Consider the following 19,176-nt stretch of genomic DNA (forward strand, 5'->3'; position numbering starts at 1 on the left):
GATTGAAAGTGAGGGGATGGAAAAACAAATTTCATGCAGGTGGAAATGACAAGAAAGCAGGGGTAGCAATACTCATATTAAACAAAATAGACTTTAAAACAATGGTCATAAAGATTAAAAAAGGACACTATACAATGATAAAAGGAGCAATATAAGATGAGGATATTATACTCATTAACATATATGTACCCAATATAGGAGCACCTAAATACATAAAACAAATATTAACAGATATAAAGGGAGAAATTTATGGAAATAAAATAACAGTAGGAGACTTTAATACCCACTTACATCAATGGACAGTTCTTCCAGACAGAAAATCAATAAGACAACAGAGATTCTAAGTGATACAATACAACAGTTATATTTAATTGATATTTTCAGGACATTACATCCAAAAAAACCAGAATACACATTCTTTTGAAATGCACATTGAACATTCTCTAAGATTGAACATATACTAGGACACAAAACAAACCTCAACAAATTTAAGAGGATAGAAATTATTTCAAGCATGTTTTCTGACCACAACAACATGAAACTAGAAATCAACCACAGAAAGAGATAAAAGAAAAAAATTATTACATGGAGATTAAATAACATGCTACTAGATAACCAATGAGTTAATGAAATCAAAGAAGAAATTTTAAAATACCTTGAGACAAATGACAATGAAAACACAAACACACAAAATATATGAGCTGCAGCAAAAGAAGTTCTTAGAGGGAAGTTCATAGCTATAACACCTTCCTCAAAAAACAAGAAAAATCTCAAATAAACATTGTAACCTATCACTTCAAAGAATTAGAAAAAAGAAGGACAAACAAAACCCTAAGCCAGTGGAAGGAAGGAAATAGTGAAGATCAGAGAGGAAGTAAATGAAATGAAGATTTTTAAAAATAGTAAAAAATAAATAAAACCAAGAACTGGTTCTTTGAAAGGATAAATGAAATTGACACCTCTGGCTAAGCTCACCAAGAAAAAAAGAGAGAGGACACAAATAAATAAAATAAGAAATGAAACTGGAGAAATAACAACCAATACCACAGAAATACAGAAATAAAAAAGACAGAATCATGAACACTTACATGCCAACAAATGGATAACCTAGAAGAAATAGATAAGGTTCTAGAAACATACAGCCCACCAAAACTGAATCAAGAAGAAACAGATAACTGAACAGGCCAACTGCTAGAAGTGGAAAAGAAACTGTAATTTTTTTTAAAAAATCCCTGCAAACAAAAGTCAGGGACCAAATGGCTTCACTGGGGAATTTTAACAAACATACACAAAAGAACTTAAACCAATCCTTCTCAAAGTCTTCCAAAAGACTGAAGAAGAAGGAACACTCTGAAAGTCATTCTATGAAGCCACCATCACCCTGATGCCAAAATCAGACAAAGACAAACCAACAAAGAAAATAAAAGGCCAATATCTTTGATAAATATACATGCAAAAACTCTCAACAAAATAATAGCAAACCAAATCCAACAACACATTAAAAAGATTATACACCATGATCAAGTTGGATTCATCCCAGGGTCACAAAGATGGTTCAATATATGCAAATAAACCAATGTGATATACCACATCAACAAAAGACAAAAACCACATGATCATCTCAATAGACGCAGAAAAAGTATTTGATAAAATTCAACATCCATTCATGATAAACTCTTGCCAAAGTGGGTATACAGGGAACATACTTGAACATAATAAAAGCTATTAATGATAAACCCACAGCCAACATAATACTCAAGGTTGAAAAGCTGAAAGCCTTCCTGCTAAAATCTGGAACATGAAAAGAATGCCCACTCTCATCACTTCTACCCAACCTAGTATTGGAAGTCCTAGACACAGCAACCAGACAAGAAAAAGAAAGAAAAGGGATCCAAATTGGAAGAGAAGAGGTAAAATTGTCATTATATGCAGATGACATGATACTATATATAGAAAATCCCAAAGGCTCCAACAAAAACTACTAGAGCTGATAAAAGAATTCAACAAGGTAGCAGGATACAAGATTAACATACAGAAGTCAATTGTATTTCTTTACACTAACAATGAAATGTCAGAAAAAGAAAGTAAAGAAACAATCCCTTTTAAAATTGCATCCAAAAAAAATTAAATACTTAGGAATAAATCTGATCAAGGAGGTGAAAGACTTATAGGCTGAGAACTACAGAACATTGATAAAAGAAGTTAAAGATGATTTAAAGAAATGGAAAGATATCCCATGCTCTTGGATTGGAAAAATTAATATTGTTAAAATGGCCATACTATCTAAAGCAATCTATAGATTTAATGTGATCCCTATCAAATTACCCAGGACACTTTTCACAGAACTAGAACAAATAATCCTAAAATTTATATGGAATCACAAAGTTGCCAAAGCAATACTAAAAAAAAGAATGAAGCTGGAGGAATAAACCTCCCAGACTTAAGACAATACTACAGATCTACAGTCATCAAAACAGCATGATATTGGTACAAAAACAGACATATGGATCAATGGAACAGAATAGAGAAGCCAGAAATAAACCCACAAACTTTTGGACAATTAATCTTTGACAAAGGAGGCAAGAACATACAATGGAGTAAAGACAGTCTCTTCAGCAAACAGTGTTGGGAAGACTGGACAGCTGCATATAAACAGCTCATACAACTTAATAACAACAACAACAGAAACAAACAACTCAATCCAAAAATGAGCAGAAGACCTAAACAAGCAATTCTCCAGTGAAGACATACAAATGGCAAATAGGCACATGAAAAAATGCTCAATATTGCTAATTATCAGTATAGCTAATTATCAAAGAAATGCAAATCAAAACTACAATGAGGTATCACCTCACACCAGTCAGAATGGCCATCATTCAAAAGTCCACAAACAGTAAATGCTGGAGAGGGTGTAGAGAAAAGGGAACCCATCTACACTGCTGGTGGGAATGTAGTTCGGTGCAGCCATTATGGAAAACAGTATGGAGATTCCTCAAAAAACTAAAAATAGACTTACCATATGATCCAGCAATCCCACTCCTGGGCATCTGGAGGGAACCTTAATTCAAAAAGACACATGCACTCCAGTGTTGATAGCACTATTTACAATAGCCAAGACATGGAAACAACCTAAATGTCCATCGACAGATGACTAGATAAAGAAGTTGTAGTATATTTAAACAATGGAATACTATTCGGCCATAAAAAATAATAAAATAATGCCATTTGATGGAGCTGGAGATTGTCATTCTAAGTGAAGTAAGCCAGAAAGAAAAGAAAAATACCATATATCACTTATATGCGGAATCTAAAAAAAAAAAGACAGACTTCTTTACAAAGCAGAAACAGACTCACAGACATAGAAAACAAACTCATGTTTATTAGTGGGGGAAGGGGGTGGGAAGGAATAAATTGGGAGTTCGAGATTTGCAGATACTAATATATAAAAAATAGATAAACAAGTTTATGCTGTATAGCACAGGGAACTATATTCAATATCTTGTAGTAACTTATGGTAAAAGAGAATATGAAAATGAATATATATATGTCCCTATATGACTGAAGTACTGTGCTGTACACCAGAAATTGACGCAACATTGCAAACTGATTATACTTCAATAAAAAAAAATTTGTAAAAACAGAAAGTAAAAAAACAAAAAAATATCCCTGGGACACTGGATACCATTGTCAGCTCCAAGTGAATATAAATTCTTTCTGATCTACTTTCTTGAAAGGGGTGAAAAAGAACACATTCACCAGATCAAGGACTGCACACCATACACCCAATATCATGTTAATATGCTCAACAAAGACACACATCTGGCCCAGCTGATTCAACTGGGACTAACACTTGTCTGAATTGTGGTAATCTCTTGTCATCTTCCAAGATCTATCTGATTTTTTCAGTGGACTGAGTGGTGAGGAAAATGGAGATGTGACAGGGACTGCCACCCATGCATCCTTTAGGATTGCAAAGGAAACAAATAAGAAACTTTAAAAGCAACTTTATAGTCATGAGGATAATCAGTATTCACTATCAAAACTGGCAGGACAAAAGGGGAACCAAAAGAACAAAAATATAAATATCTAAAAATATACATATGTATTTTTTCAGTGATACACTTGTGGGATTTTATTCTGTATTTCTCTTCTATTATCTCCAAAATTGCTCTTCTGGTATAATTCAAGTCCAACCAGTTACATTATTTTGAAAGCCAAAAGAATACATATTACATACAGTAATACTTTTTAATTGGCTGATTTCATCCTGATAAATAGTCCAAAGAAGATCACATATTGAAAAAAAGTTATTCTGAATGATACGTAGTATAAAGTGATAAATTCAGAAAATGCAAATATTTAATAGTTAAAAACTGGGGAGGTATGTATATATAAATTATATACATAGATTATAAGTTAAATTATTAACTTATAAAAGACTATTATATGGCTACAAAATCATGTGTTAAGAAAATGCTATAAATTATACAATGATTACGTTCTACATATATGATTTTACAATTTATAAAAATGCATTATGGGGGGAAGGTAACAGCTCAGTGGTAAAGTGAGCTAACAAAGGATTTTCTTTTTGATTATATCTATGCTGATGCTGAAGTCACTTTCAATTTTAATTTACCAAAAATATTACGTGAGCACATGTAAGTTATAAATTGCATAATTCAATTAATTTTCTAAAACTATTCCTGTTCCAATTCCATAGCATTTCTACTAGTTCTGTCTCAGTGAATTCATACTGAATTTAAACTTCAATGTGTTAATTTATATGTTATAGGGTTTTTAACCTGTAGATCTCTAGTAGGCTTAGTCCAAAAATATTCATTACAAAAACCAATGAACAGTAGAATTACTATTTTTCCTTATACACCATCAGTGGACTAATTCCCTGACCTCTGAGGCCATTTAAAAGAACCTGGGGCTATAAATTCCTTTAGCTTTGTGCTCTCCTGATAAACAACTCTAAACATATTTTTCATTGTTTATGTCTCATGACTATTACCATCAACTTAGTTTTAAAATTTGAAAACCACCTGTGTGCCACTACTATGTTACCAGAGCAGTTGGGAATAGAGTTCAGTTATTTCCTCTCTGGACACAATGACCAATTACACTTCAGGGACTCTCAGATCCCTAGGGCTAAAATAGAGGACACAGCATTGTATGAATAGTAAGCCCTTTAACCCTTTTTCCATGACTCTACCAATGTTGCTGATACCTGTACAATCAGCTTCTCATTGTAAAGTGCATTAGGAACCTGGGGAGAAAAGTCAAGCGTTAATAAAACATGCCTCAGAGACTTAAGATAGTATCTACAATACACTTCTACTTCATCATAGAGATTTTTTCAATTTATATTTTTTAATGCTGTCCAGGTCACATGCTAATTTCATTCTCAATCTATGGGCAGAAAGGGAGTTGAATAAGAGTGTCACAAGGGTTGAAAGCTCAAAAAGTCATTGCTTCATCAGTCTCTGTTTGGACCAGACGTGCTTTGAAATATGGCACAAAGAAAGGCATGGATCTCTCTCTAACACTTAGGAAACAAACGTAAGTAATGTCTACTGCGGGGAATCACATTACCATGAGTGGGAAGGGTCTCTCAAGATCATTTCATACATATCCTGCCTCTGGCTTGCATCACATGAAATAACCAGAGAATTCAATTTATTTCCTGGGAATCTTGAAATAAATGTCAAGTGTTTTCAGTGTTTCCAAAAGTCACTATCATTACCTTTCAAATGAATATTTGCCCCTTATATCTCCTTACCAAAAAAAGAAAAAAAAAAGTCAGTGGAATTTTTTAAGCAGAAAAAGGAATTAGTAGTATTTAAGGTTTTCTTTTCATTTGTAGAAGATATATAAATAGGGAAACAGTTAAGGTGATAGTGGAACAAACATATGTTTGTCAATGAGTTAAATTCATTTTTCTGAAAATATAAAAGAGGAAGTGATGAATGAGCTGTCACCAGTGCCATACAAAATGTGGGAATGAGTAGAAGATGTGAAAAACACACAGGTAGGAAAAATTTTTAAATAGATGCTAAGTAGAGTCCTCTTATTTCCCACACCTTTCAGGCAACCAATATCTCCTACAAACCATTGACCTGACTTCCATTTACTGGAAACTGTGTTCTCAGTATTATGGCAGAAACAAAGAAAAAGTGGCTTATATTTCAATCATTTCATATTATAATACTGCAAAATTATAATAAGCATAGGCACCACTAATAGTAATTTGGTTGCTTGTTTTCTCATATACATGGAAAGCGGAGAAAATGATACATTACTATTAATGATTACTACTAATGGTTAATATTATAGATGCTATTAGTGATAACTAGCTCACATTCTTTAAACTGCTCTCAGTCCAATGTGTACGCATGGCCTCATTTGAACTTCACAACAACTCTTTTATTATGACTAGAGAGTTGTTTTTGGTTTTGTTTATTTTAACATGACACAAAAATGTTCACCAACTATCCAGGATCACACAGCTCAGAAATAAAATGATGGAACATTCCAGCTGCAGAGGCAGTGTTCCTAACAGCTAAGGTGATTACTTTTAACTCTGCCAAACAAATAGTAAATATAGTATTACCTTGGTTGTTTTAATTTTTCTTTCTTTAATGATGAGAGAGGTGCCTGTCTTTTCTATTTTCAATTTTGCTTCATATTTTTTTCTATCCCAAATTGCTTATTTATATCCATAGATCAATTTTTTTTATTTTTGCTCTTTTCTCATAAATATTATGTAATAATTTTTAATATTTTAATACATCAACCATTTTTGCCATAAACACTGTGCATTTTTTCATCTTGCATTTATCATTATATTTGCATATAGCCGTTTTCCAAATGAAAACTTAAAATTTACATGTGCACTCAAAAAAGTTAAATATCATGTCTTTTTCCATTTTTCACTGAAGTGTATTACTGCTGTTTACCAAGAAAAAATGTTTATCTATAGCTAACATGCCAAACTTAAAATCACATCTAATGGAAGGGGTTACAAATATTATAACTACATCTAATACATTCCAGGGTCAAGTTATACTTCATATATCAGTGTTTCTTACTCTTCAAAACATGTTCCACTCTGGTATAAGGTATGCCAATCCTAATTATTTCATCTTCTTTCTTAAGTCTATCAGCTATATGTTGTCATTCTGGCTGTGCTCTCTGTACATTTGGGGTTATATGCTATAAAAAAAACAAAGGAATGGCTTTTAAATCGTGGCTTTTTGAGTCTTGGCCTAACCATTACTGAATGTGCAAATTATTTATTCTCGGTTAGTCACAGTAGCAATAAAATGTAGATCATATCTGTTTATCAGAGTTTTCGTGAAAATTAGAGTGGATTATTTCAAGCACTGAGCAGTGTGTCACATGTTAATCAAGCAACAATTAGACCATCAGTTTTACAATTTTCATCAGAGTATTTGGAGATGGGGGAGATGTCATCTGTGATCATCACTATAAATCACAAGGAAGCCATAATTTTATTACCGTGAATCAAAACATCTAATAGCCATGATAGCTCTTTCTGGGAAAGGATGTACATACATGTCATTTAAGAGTAAGAAATAACTCAAAATATCACATGAAGATGTTACAAAAGCAAGTAGATCCCTTCAGATCAAATGTAGATCTAGATGAAACTCTTACCCCTGTATAACTCAGCATTTCAGTCTCAATAAATTAAAATCAGAATTTATTCTACAAATGGTTATTAAGGTAGGTTAGGACATAAGAAAAGGATGAGGAATCGAAATGCGTTGAGCACTTATGCATATAAGCTTATATCCTTGGTATTTAAATGTAAGAATTTACTTCATAAAGTAAGCAAAGCGTAACTACTAAAAATAGAAGAACTACTTTCTAACCATATGACAACCATATCGTGGTTCACAAGGGTTCCATTTAATGGACTATAAATTATATTTAGTGTTTATTTATTCAGGTAAAATGTGAATATTCAATAATTATCTATTGACTGCTTGCCGATTTTATTTTTTTAGGATTATAAAACAAGTGAGTCATCATGAATTGGGCAAATGAGAGCTCCTCAAAAGACTTTATACTACTTGGCTTTTCAGACAAGCCCTGGCTACAGACGCCCCTTTTGGTGCTCCTGTTAATATCATACACAGTCACCATCTTTGGCAATGTATCCATCATGATGGTGTGCATTCTGGACCCCAAACTTCATACACCCATGTATTTCTTTCTCACTAATCTCTCCATTTTAGATCTCTGTTACACCACAAGCACTGTCCCTCATATGCTGATAAATATTTGTCACAACAAAAAGACCATCAGCTATGGTGGCTGTGTGGCCCAGCTCATCATCTTCCTGGCCCTGGGTGCTACTGAGTGTCTCCTGCTGGCTGTTATGGCCTTTGACAGGTATGTGGCGATTTGCAGACCACTCCACTATATAGTCATCATGAATCCTAAGTTGTGCTTAAAAATGGTAGCCTTCTCATGGCTCACTGGCTTCAGCAACTCAGTGTTGCAGTCTTCCTTGACCCTTAACATGCCACGCTGTGGGCATCAGGAAGTGGACCACTTTTTCTGTGAGGTTCCTGCTCTTCTCAAGTTGTTATGTACTGACACAAAGCCTATTGAGGCTGAGTTCTTTTTTTTAGGAGTATTAATTCTGCTAATTCCAGTAACATTGATCCTCATCTCCTATGGCTTCATAGCTCAAGCAGTATTGAGAATCAGGTCAGCAGAAGGACGACGAAAAGCTTTTGGGACATGTGGGTCCCACGTAGTTGTGGTGTCTCTCTTTTTTGGAACAAGCATCTACATATATCTACAACCACCTGCATCCACATCTAAGGACTGGGAAAAAATAGTTTCCCTCTTCTATGGGATATTCACACCTATGTTGAACCCTCTCATTTACAGCCTTAGAAATAAAGATATGAAGGACGCCTTCAAAAGGGTGTTGCCAATAATCCTTTTCTATAAGAAATAAGTGCTCCATTGTCATGAGAAACTTCTGTGTCTCTCTTTATCCTTGAAAATTATAGTAAGGTTTGAACTGCTTTTTCTATTGCTCAGGCTCTTACGATTTTATTGAATTGTACCAAGAGCTTAGAAAAATTATTTCTCTGTTCAGGAAGCAATGCTGAGATTGTAACATTTCTTTTCTGAATTCAAAACTTTTGCTTTCCAGAGTTTCCCTAAGGCGCTGTCTTCCTGAGGCCAAGTCATGGGAATTTCCTCCTGTCAATGACAAAACTAGTCAGGACATGAATGGATTACATTTCCCCTTATATACTCTTTGTTCAAGAACCATCCTGCCAACCACCTAGTTAGGGTTTCCACATGTCTGTAATTATATATCCAGTGAGCCCAAGCAAAAAATATTCCTGACAGCACCCATGTCCTCAGCACTTTACATTTATTTTCACATTCCTTGATAAAAATCCATCATATGAAACTTCCAGAACTGTTCTAAGTATGTAGTCTGTCTCAAACCTAGCTGGCATTAAACTAGCTAAGCATGTGCGTCTTGTACTAGAAACCTGAAATGTCAGTTGAGTTTCATTTCCAACTATTTTATTTATTTTAAAAATGTATAAAGTATAGTCAGTTTACAATGTGATAGTTTCTGTTGTACTGAATAATGGTTCAGTTATATATATACATACACAACACTATTCCTTTTCATATTCTTTTTCATTTTAGGTTATTACAAGGTATTGAATATAGTTTCCTGTGCTATATAGTAGGACCTTGTTGTTTATCTATTATATATACAGTAGTTAGTATCTGCAAATCCCAAATTCCCAATTTATCCCTCTACCCCCACTTCCCTGCAGCAGCATAAATTTATTTTCTATGTCTGTGAGTCTGTTTCTGTTTTGTAATATATTTGTATCACATTTTTAGATTCCACATATAAGTGATACCATATAATATTTTTCTTTCTCTTTGTGGCTTACTTCATTTGATATGACAATCTCCAGGTCCATCCATGTTGCTGCAAATGGCATTATTTCATTTCCAACTATTTTAAATTCATTTTTTATTGCCTGTGGATAGCATTATTCCTTTTTTACCTTCACTTCTCAAATCCATATTTGTCCCAAGTGCTGCCCTAAGCATGCAGAATCTCCTCTAATTCATTATTTATAAAAATGTTAGTAAAAATCATTTTTTCTAATATTGATCTGAATTAATTTATTATTTAGTTAGTAATAAAGTGTTGTTGTTCACTACATAGCACTAGACCAGAGGAAAAACAATCACAATTCCTCTACTGAAGAAATATTCTAGTTCCTGAAGTAAAGTACCCTTTTAAACTCAGACATTTAATTGATTGCAATTACTAATGTAAGGACGTAGATGAGGCAAATTTGAGGCAACACAGAAAGTGTTACAAAACTAAGATTTTAGAAATTACATGTAATTTTAAATGGTTAAAACACAGAGTACAAACACAAACAAATGAAACTGGAGACATTAACTGAAAAGTTTGGACTTTATCCAGTAAACAAGGCAGAGAATGTAGGAGCAGCAGTAGAAAATAACTAAACAGCATAAGTAAAGAATATGGCTCCTACATGATAATCATGGTTTACTAAATATGACATTTAAGATAAATGGGAAAGGGAAAGACTTTAAATATGTGGTACTTTAAAAGCTGGTTTTCTCAACAACAGAAAAAAAGATACGAAATTCAAGACAATGAAAACAATTATATCCCTAGTACAGGTGCCTTTTAAAATTTCCAAACCTGTATATACCATTGCCATCTTTTCTTGAATATATGATAAGGATTTCAAATTTAACACATCCAAAAGCTGACACCTGCTCTCCCTTTGCCACAAAGCCCTCTCCTAAAGCTTGCTATTTTAATGAATAGATTCACCTGCTGTTTACATGTGCAGATCAGAAACCATGAACATTATCCTCTCCATAATTTTCCGTATCAAAACCATTACCAAGACATATCAATCATTCCTCTTTTATACCTCCCATCTCTTCACTTCTTTCTATCTTCACACTCCTGGTACCATTATTCTTTACCTAGACCTAGCTTATTACTCAATCTATCCTTTATGCACTCCTGCCAACTCGCTGTAGTACACCTTGGAAAATACAGCCAGAGTGGCCATTTCAATCCAAATTACAATCATTCCACTCTCACCACTTGCACTAGAGATTATTAGTGGCTTCCACTGCTCATCAGTTAAACACAAATATGCATGTCCCAGACATATAGCCCTCTCTATCTCTTGCACTTAAGATACTTCCTTAAAGCACAGAACATTTGAGCTTTCTGATCCTTCTATCTGGAATACTCTTCCCATCCATCCTTACCTAATTACTAATTGCTCAGGCCTCATCTTCTACTTAGAGGATCTTTTTTGTGGCCTCCCTGATTCAGTCAAATACTCCAAATTTACTTGTTCATCATATACCTCTCATTTGTGGCACTTGGACTGTAACTGATCACTTGATAAATGCCTTTACCTACTACTAGACTATAAGTTCCTGAGCATAGGAACAAAGTTTCTTTTTGCTTACCAAAGCATTCACAACACTTTTGGAGGCAGAAGGTTAAAACACCAAGATGTCAAAACTATGCATGTTGTTAGTTAATATGTAAATTTTCACTTTTTCTGTGAAAAGAATTTTCAGAGATGTGAAACTCTGGGGCTGGGAACAGTGGTCATATGAAATTCCATGACAGGATATAAACTTAAGTTCTCAAAGGCTAAAGAAATTATATTTCTCACCTCACACCAGTCAGAATGGCCGTCATTCAAAAATCCAAAAATGACAAATGCTGGAGAGGCTGTGGAGAAAGGGGAACCCTCCTACACTGCTGGTGGGAATGCAGTTTGGTGCAGCCACTATGGAAAACAGTGTGGAGATTCCTCAAAAGACTAGGAATAGACTTACCATATGACCCAGGAATCCCACTCCTGGGCTTGTACCCAGAAGGAAATCTACTTCAGGAAGACACCTGCACCCCAATGTTCATAGCAGCACTATTTACAATAGCCAAAACATGGAAACAACCTAAATGTCCATCAACAGGTGACTGGATAAAGAAGATGTGGTTTATTTATACAATGGAATACTACTCAGCCATAAAAACCGACAACATAATGCCATTTGCAGCAACATGGATGCTCCTAGAGAATGTCATTCTAAGTGAAGTAAGCCAGAAAGAGAAAGAAAAATACCATATGAGATCGCTCATATGTGGAATCTAAAAAACAAAAACAAACAAAAACAAAGCATAAATACAGGACAGAAATAGACTCATGGACAGAGAATACAGACTTGTGGTTACCGGTGGGGGGGGGGGGGTAGAGGGTGGGAAGGGATAGACTGGGATTTCAAAATTGTAGAATAGATAAACAAGATTACACTGTATAGCACAGGGAAATATACACAAAATGTTATGATAAATCACAGAGAAAAAAAATGTGACAATGAGTGTGTATATGTCCCTAAAAAAAAAAAACAAATTATATTTCTCTGTAAAAGTGAAAATTTAGTGATTGTCACATATAATTATTAATTATATTTTCTCTTTTAAAAATTATATAAATGCATTGTCTATATTTTAGTAAAAATAAACTGTTTTATTGAAAAGAATTCATCCTTAAATTTATTATATTTGACTTTATCATCATTGGTTTATTAGTTTATTCCTCTTTTCTGTCAATAGAGGGTTATAGTTTTTTTATGTACATTATATCTTGATAATATACATGGATTCTTTTTATTAAAAGAAAGCATATTTAAATTCTATAGAGCTTTACAATTTTCAAGAGTTTTACATGCATGATTTCATATAATCCCATAATAACCCTTTTTTCCCCCTATGTCCCTCTATTCCCTCTCTCCCACTGGTAACCACTAGTTTGTTCTCTTTATCTGTGAGTCTGATTCTTTTTTGTTATAGTCATTAGTTTGTTGTATTTTTTAGATTCCACATATAAGTGACATCATACAGTACTTTTTTCTCTGTCTGACTTCTTTCACTAAGTTATAATGCCCTCCAAGTCCATCCATGTTGCTGAAAATTGCAAAATTTCATCTTTTTATGGCTGAGTAGTATTCCATTATACATATATACACCACATCTTCTTTATTCATTCATCTGTTGATGGACACTTAAGTTGCTTCCATATCTTGGCAATTGCAAATAATGCTGCTATGAACATTGAAGTGCATATATCTTTTCGAATTAGTGTTTTTATTTTCTTTGAGTATATAAACAGGAGTGGAATTGCTGGGTCATACAATAGTTCTAATTTTAATATTTTGAGAAACCACCATACTGTTTTCCACAGTGGGTACATCAATTCACATTCCCACCAACAGTGTATGAGGGTTCCCTTTTCTCCACATCCTCGCCAGCATTTTATACCTGGATTCTTTAAAATATAGACTAAATAGCTGTTTTCAAGTGGAAGTAAAATAGTGAGACTCAAAATTCAAGCACTTGATGGGATAGAAAAAAAGAAATAAAACTTTCTTAGTTCCATATAGAAATACATAAAATTGAAGACATACTTTGAGGAAACAAAAGTCAATTAGAATTTATTTAAGAATGCTGCAAACCTGGGGGAAGAGCCAGCCCATGCTCACTCCAGGTTCAGCTCTCCCTCCAAAGCCCATGGGCACACAAGACTGTGCAGGGATGTACCCACACAGGTCATGCCTTCAAGACTGGGATAGGTAACAGTTTCACATAATCTCATAGAGACAGAGAGAGTTAAACAAAATGAGAAGACAGAAGAATATCTGTTAAATGAAAGAACAGAAGACAACACCTGAAAAAACGTATGTGATGAAATTAGGGCTGAAACTTCCCTGAACCTGAAGAAGGAAATAGATATCCAGGTACAGGAAGCACAGAGTTGAAACACTGTAAGATTTCACTCATATATGGATTCTAAAAAACAAAACAAAGCAAACAAAGAAAACAAAACAAAAATAAACTCAGATGTAGAGAACAAATTAGTGGTTACAGAGGGGAATGGTGTTGGGCATGGGCAAAATAGGCTAAGGGGTGGACTGTATAGTGATGAATGGCAACTAGACTTGTGATGGGAATCACTTTCTGGTGTATGCGATGTTGAATTATGATGTTGTACACCTGAAAATTACATAATTTTAAAAAACCAATCAATGAAAATCCTGTCTTGCCCCTTATCAGTTTTCCCTTTGTGAATTATTTCACTAATATTTCAATCATTCTGGAGCCTAGTTTACAGAGGCACTGAGAATAAGCACCAATCTATTGTTTCTCTATTACAAAGAAGTTTCATTACAGCAAATTTTTGCCTGTAATTTTACACTGTTATATCTGAAGCAATGAGAAAAGTAACTGACATATAGTGGGCACTCAACAAATATTTATTGATTGACTAAATGAATGAAACAGTGTGTACTAATTTCTTCTTGACATGTTTTTTTATTGTTTAAACCAAATGAAGAACTTCAACGTAGTCAAATGTTAGGTCAGGTAAAAAGTCTATATTATGCTAGGCTATTGTGGGAGGAATATTTGAAGACAAGAGCCGTCTTGTTCCTTAAAAATCATATTGTAGGGGATATAGCTCAAGTGGTAGAGTGCATGCTTAGTATGCACAAGGTCCTGGATTCAATCCCTAGGACCTCCTCTGAAAATAAATCAATAAATAAACCTAAAAACCTCCTCCCCAAAAAAATTTTTTAAAAAATCATATTGGAAAGTGACTGTCTCTTCTTTCTCTGTGTAGAACTAAAATTACTTTTCTTTAATTATAGCAGGAATTTCAAGAAATAATATCCTGAGAAAAGAAAAATATAAATTAAAAATTTTTGTATCTTGACACCAAAAATAATTGTCTTAAATTTTTCATGTTATCCAAGGAAATTTGCCATAAAAGTATTGAGGTAGATTGCGTTTTCTAGGATTCTTTTAGTCCTGAGTTCATTTTCCACAACAAGGAAAATGCCAAAATTTATCATTTAATTTTACTGTGGCAAGAAGAGAGTTAGAAATTAGTATATCCACTAGGGAGTTGCTATAGTGTTTCTTGCCAAGAGATTTCCACTGAGGTTTATTATCTGTATGGAGAAAATGTCCTACAGCTTTATATAAAGAGTAAGAACCCTTCCTTAACAATTATTTTAGAGTAAAATAGGTTTCCACATCTAAACATATTTGTGATCCTTCATGCCAAATAATATTAAGAACCTATGATAAGAAGTAAAGGCACTGAACAAGAGAGAATATTCAATCCTTATTCCCAATTAATATTTAATTCCAGTGGAATGTCAATTTTTGCAAGAAACGGAAGTACTACCATTGAATAACAACACTGGTTTAAAGTAGGTGTTGTATGTGAGTAGAAGTGATCTGTTTGTCTTGATTGATTTTACCGTTTTGTACAACTTCATGCAAGTTGTGATTTCTTTATGCAGAGTTGCATACTTAAAAATATGTAAATAAATTGGCACCTTTAATAATAGTAAAACATCATTATATTTTAAAGCATTGAAAAATGTTTCTATTTTGGAAAAATAATCTAGAAATACTGTTTGCATTAATGGGCATTTTTGTTAATTTAAGTATATGTATATTGACGTAAAACTCTTAAAATCATTAACATCAGATTCAAGCCAAGTAATGTGAGTAATTTTGGGAAATGAAAGGGAAGAAAATGCAATCCTTATGAGACTTCTTTTAGTGGAGATAAGTACCATGTTAATATTTGGATACAACCTAAAGAAAAATTAATTGGCAGGTATAGACTTATAATCAACCTGGACACTGTATTTCATGAAGATAACTGATCTAGCATTAAATCTTACACTTAACGAAGGTGTAGCCACACATATTGAACTGATTAATCCTCATAGCACAGCAAGATAGATAAGGGAGGTTCTAAATATTTAAGCAATGCATAAAAGAGACATGCTAACTACTGGCATCGGACTGGGTCCAAGTTTTCTAATTTCATACCCTGTTTTATTTTCTACTACACTAGTGTTTTTCAAACATTTTACCATTGCATATAGCAAGTTTTACATTTTACATGATAAGCCTGGTCACACATATACATATATACTCACACTTGTATTGGAAACAAATATAATAAATCAACAAAATAGTATATAACTGTTAAACGTATGATAGATTACAATTCGCAGTATGAAAAGCACTAATATATATTGTACTGTATTTTCAAGCACTAATCCCTTTAATAATCTTATATAACCAACCTGTGCAATCAATTATTGTTTGCCTTATTTTTCAAGTACTGAACATGTTGCACAGAATCATTCTTTCAGTTGCACGTGTCCTTTCATGAAAAAAGTTTTTTATTGGCAAAAGTCATTTTAGAATTTGAGGCGTAGGACTAAGGAAAAGCACTGTGTCTTGCTGTTTCTGTGTAAATCAGACCAGTCCAGCTGGAGCTCAGTGAGTTCTGTACTTACCTAAATCAACTCATATATTCAACCAGAGAATCATGAGGACCAGCAGACTAAGGATGAAAGAAATGAATACATGCGGTAAGCCAGCATGGATGGTTCTTGGGAACAATCCTTGCATTTTATTATTTTCTCTAATGTAAAATCAGTTGTAACTCTCCCTTTATCTAATCATTATTTCTATAAAAATTTGCTGTATTGCATTTCCTAGGTAAAATATAGAGATTCATTAGTCTTTCTTTTAGTTGTACTACAGAATACTAATTTGGGGCATTTTTACTCATATTTTTTCATCTTACAAGCATCAAATCATGTCACTGGAGTTACATCGCAGAGAAAATCCCTTCATAACTTTACTTAACTGAATAAAATGACCATGAAGAGTATTTAATACTGAAATGCAAGTCTTCACTTTGACTTAAATCCACCGACAAGAGCAACGACAGTCATGAATTCAGGCAATGAAAGTACCCCAGAGGTTTTCATTCTTCTGGGTTTCTCTGACCATCCCTGGTTGGAAATGCCACTCTTCATAATAGTGTTTGCTGCTTACATCTTCACACTAGTGGGAAACATCTCAATTATTGTGGTATCCAGGGTAGATCCTCATCTTGACAGCCCTATGTACTTCTTCCTTTCCAACCTCTCCTTCCTGGACCTTTGTTTTACAACAACCACAATCCCTCAACTGCTGCTGAACCTCTGGGGCCCAGATAAATCTATCAGCTATGGAGGCTGTGTGACCCAGTTTTATATGTTTCACTTCCTGGGAGCCACTGAATGCATCCTCTTAGCTGTAATGTCCTTGGATCGTTTCATGGCCATCTGCAAGCCTTTGAGGTACCCAGTTATCATGCATCAGCGACTCTGTATCTTCCTTGTGCTCATGGCATGGCTAAGTGGTTTGGCTAACTCCTTGCTTCAGTCATCCCTCACCATCCAGCTGCCACTTTGTGGCAACAACAAGGTAGATGATTTCCTGTGTGAGGTCCCAGTGATGATCAAGATGTCATGTGCCGACACTACATTCAATGTAGCTATGCTCTCCATCGTGGGGACATTCTATTCCTTGCTTCCTTTGTCACTTATCCTTGTCTCCTATGGGTTCATTGTAGCTACAGTGCTCAGAATTCGGTCCTCAGAGGGAAAGAAGAAGGCCTTTAACACATGTAGTTCTCATATCATTGTTGTATCTCTCTTCTATGGACCAGTAATTAGCATGTACGTGCAACCTTCAGCTACTATCTCCCAGGACAAGAACAAATTCATGTCCCTGTTCTACAGCTTGGTGACTCCAATGCTTAACCCTTTTATTTATACTTTGAGGAACAAGGACATGAAAGGGGCAATGATGACGCTTATTGTCTCATTGTACCATCAAAGAAGAGAATAAAAATAGCCATTTTTATAATTTATATTCTCCATATAGGACTTAGAAGGGCCCCTGTTTGAAAATTACCTCTTGATTTTACCTCCTCAAAACTGTTTGCATCCTTTAACTCTTATCTTAGCTACATACATGGGATTTTTTGAATATGATTTATTGAATATTGTTTCAGAGTGTGAATCCTGATTCTCAATTTGTCTGCAGTTTGCATGAGAGTGAGAACTATGTCATTAAGTTCCTCTATATCCATCTGAAGATTCTACTACAGGAGTCTAAAAAATGGGCAATAAAAATGCTTATTGACTGACTCCTACACAGTTAGACCAAAAGAAATCAAATCCTATCATTTTATGTGTTATATTGAAAAAATAATACAGGTAATGTAGACAACAGTTTACCTTTTTGTTATTATAGGTACGATTTAAAAGTCAATCTTTCATTTGCTAATTAACTCTTTTTATGAATTAACCAGCAAGATCAAATGAGTTAATACCTAATAACCTATGATCAACCCTCTCCACTACATATTCACCATCCCAACTTTTATTAATAAGATAATTCAAAAATAATATCTGATTCTTCCCTACAGGTCTCAATAGGATTTCCACTACTGAGGTCTTTGACTGAAGTAACTATTTCTATGTTCCTAAAGGGAAAATTTGAGAATTCAAATCCTGAGAAACTTCTATGTGGCATCCTACTATGGAAAGCCATTTAGCCTTCATTGAGGAGATAATTTAACTAGCATGACAAAATCAAGTATATTTGGTAGGTAGTCAAAGCATGAAATAGTTCAATCATCTACGAATCAGAGCACCAGGTGATAAACAGAAGGAAAATAGGGAAAGTGGAAGGTAACAATGGGGAAAATATAAAATAAGTTAACTATTGTATCACCGATTTTGAGACAGAGGTGATGAAATAGAAATTTTGATGATGATATGAGAGTGGGGTATTCTGTTATTTTTATCAATAATATCAACTCTTCTCATTATAAATTTGTCATAATTTCATAAACTTCTTTACTCCTTACCATTATATGTTTAGGATAAATATTTAATTCTTTTTCTAACAACTAAGTGCATTGAAAGCTCTTCATATATCTTTCCATCCTGAGTGCCACTGTATATTTGTACTTTTCACTTCTAAATGGCAAGAATAAAATCTATTGGCTCATATTGTACGAACCTCTAATACAGAGACATATTGATTGTAATCAAAAATTAATTATTTGCAATAAATTAACTTTTAATTTTGCTCTATGCGTTGTAATAAACTTTCCTTTGTAGACTTGGAGAGAAAGACAA

At 34.0% G+C, this 19,176-nt stretch overlaps 2 protein-coding genes across 2 annotated transcripts; both read left to right on the top strand.

The window, feature by feature from the left end:
* The first annotated feature begins 7,074 nt into the window (after positions 1-7,074).
* On the top strand, positions 7,075-9,004 carry LOC102529898 (putative olfactory receptor 2B3). The gene is made up of 2 exons (XM_072944708.1): positions 7,075-7,127; positions 8,040-9,004. Exon 2 carries the CDS (start codon positions 8,063-8,065, stop codon positions 9,002-9,004), a length of 942 nt encoding a protein of 313 aa, XP_072800809.1. The 5' UTR covers positions 7,075-7,127; positions 8,040-8,062.
* Positions 9,005-16,930: 7,926 nt separating this feature from the next.
* LOC102537515 (olfactory receptor 2B11-like) lies at positions 16,931-17,875 on the top strand. The gene has a single exon (XM_006215387.3). It carries the CDS (start codon positions 16,931-16,933, stop codon positions 17,873-17,875), a length of 945 nt encoding a protein of 314 aa, XP_006215449.1.
* Positions 17,876-19,176: the final 1,301 nt, after the last annotated feature.

The sequence above is a fragment of the Vicugna pacos genome, chromosome 20 (genome assembly GCF_048564905.1).
Source record: "Vicugna pacos chromosome 20, VicPac4, whole genome shotgun sequence".
In the NCBI taxonomy this organism is placed as follows: domain Eukaryota; kingdom Metazoa; phylum Chordata; class Mammalia; order Artiodactyla; family Camelidae; genus Vicugna; species Vicugna pacos.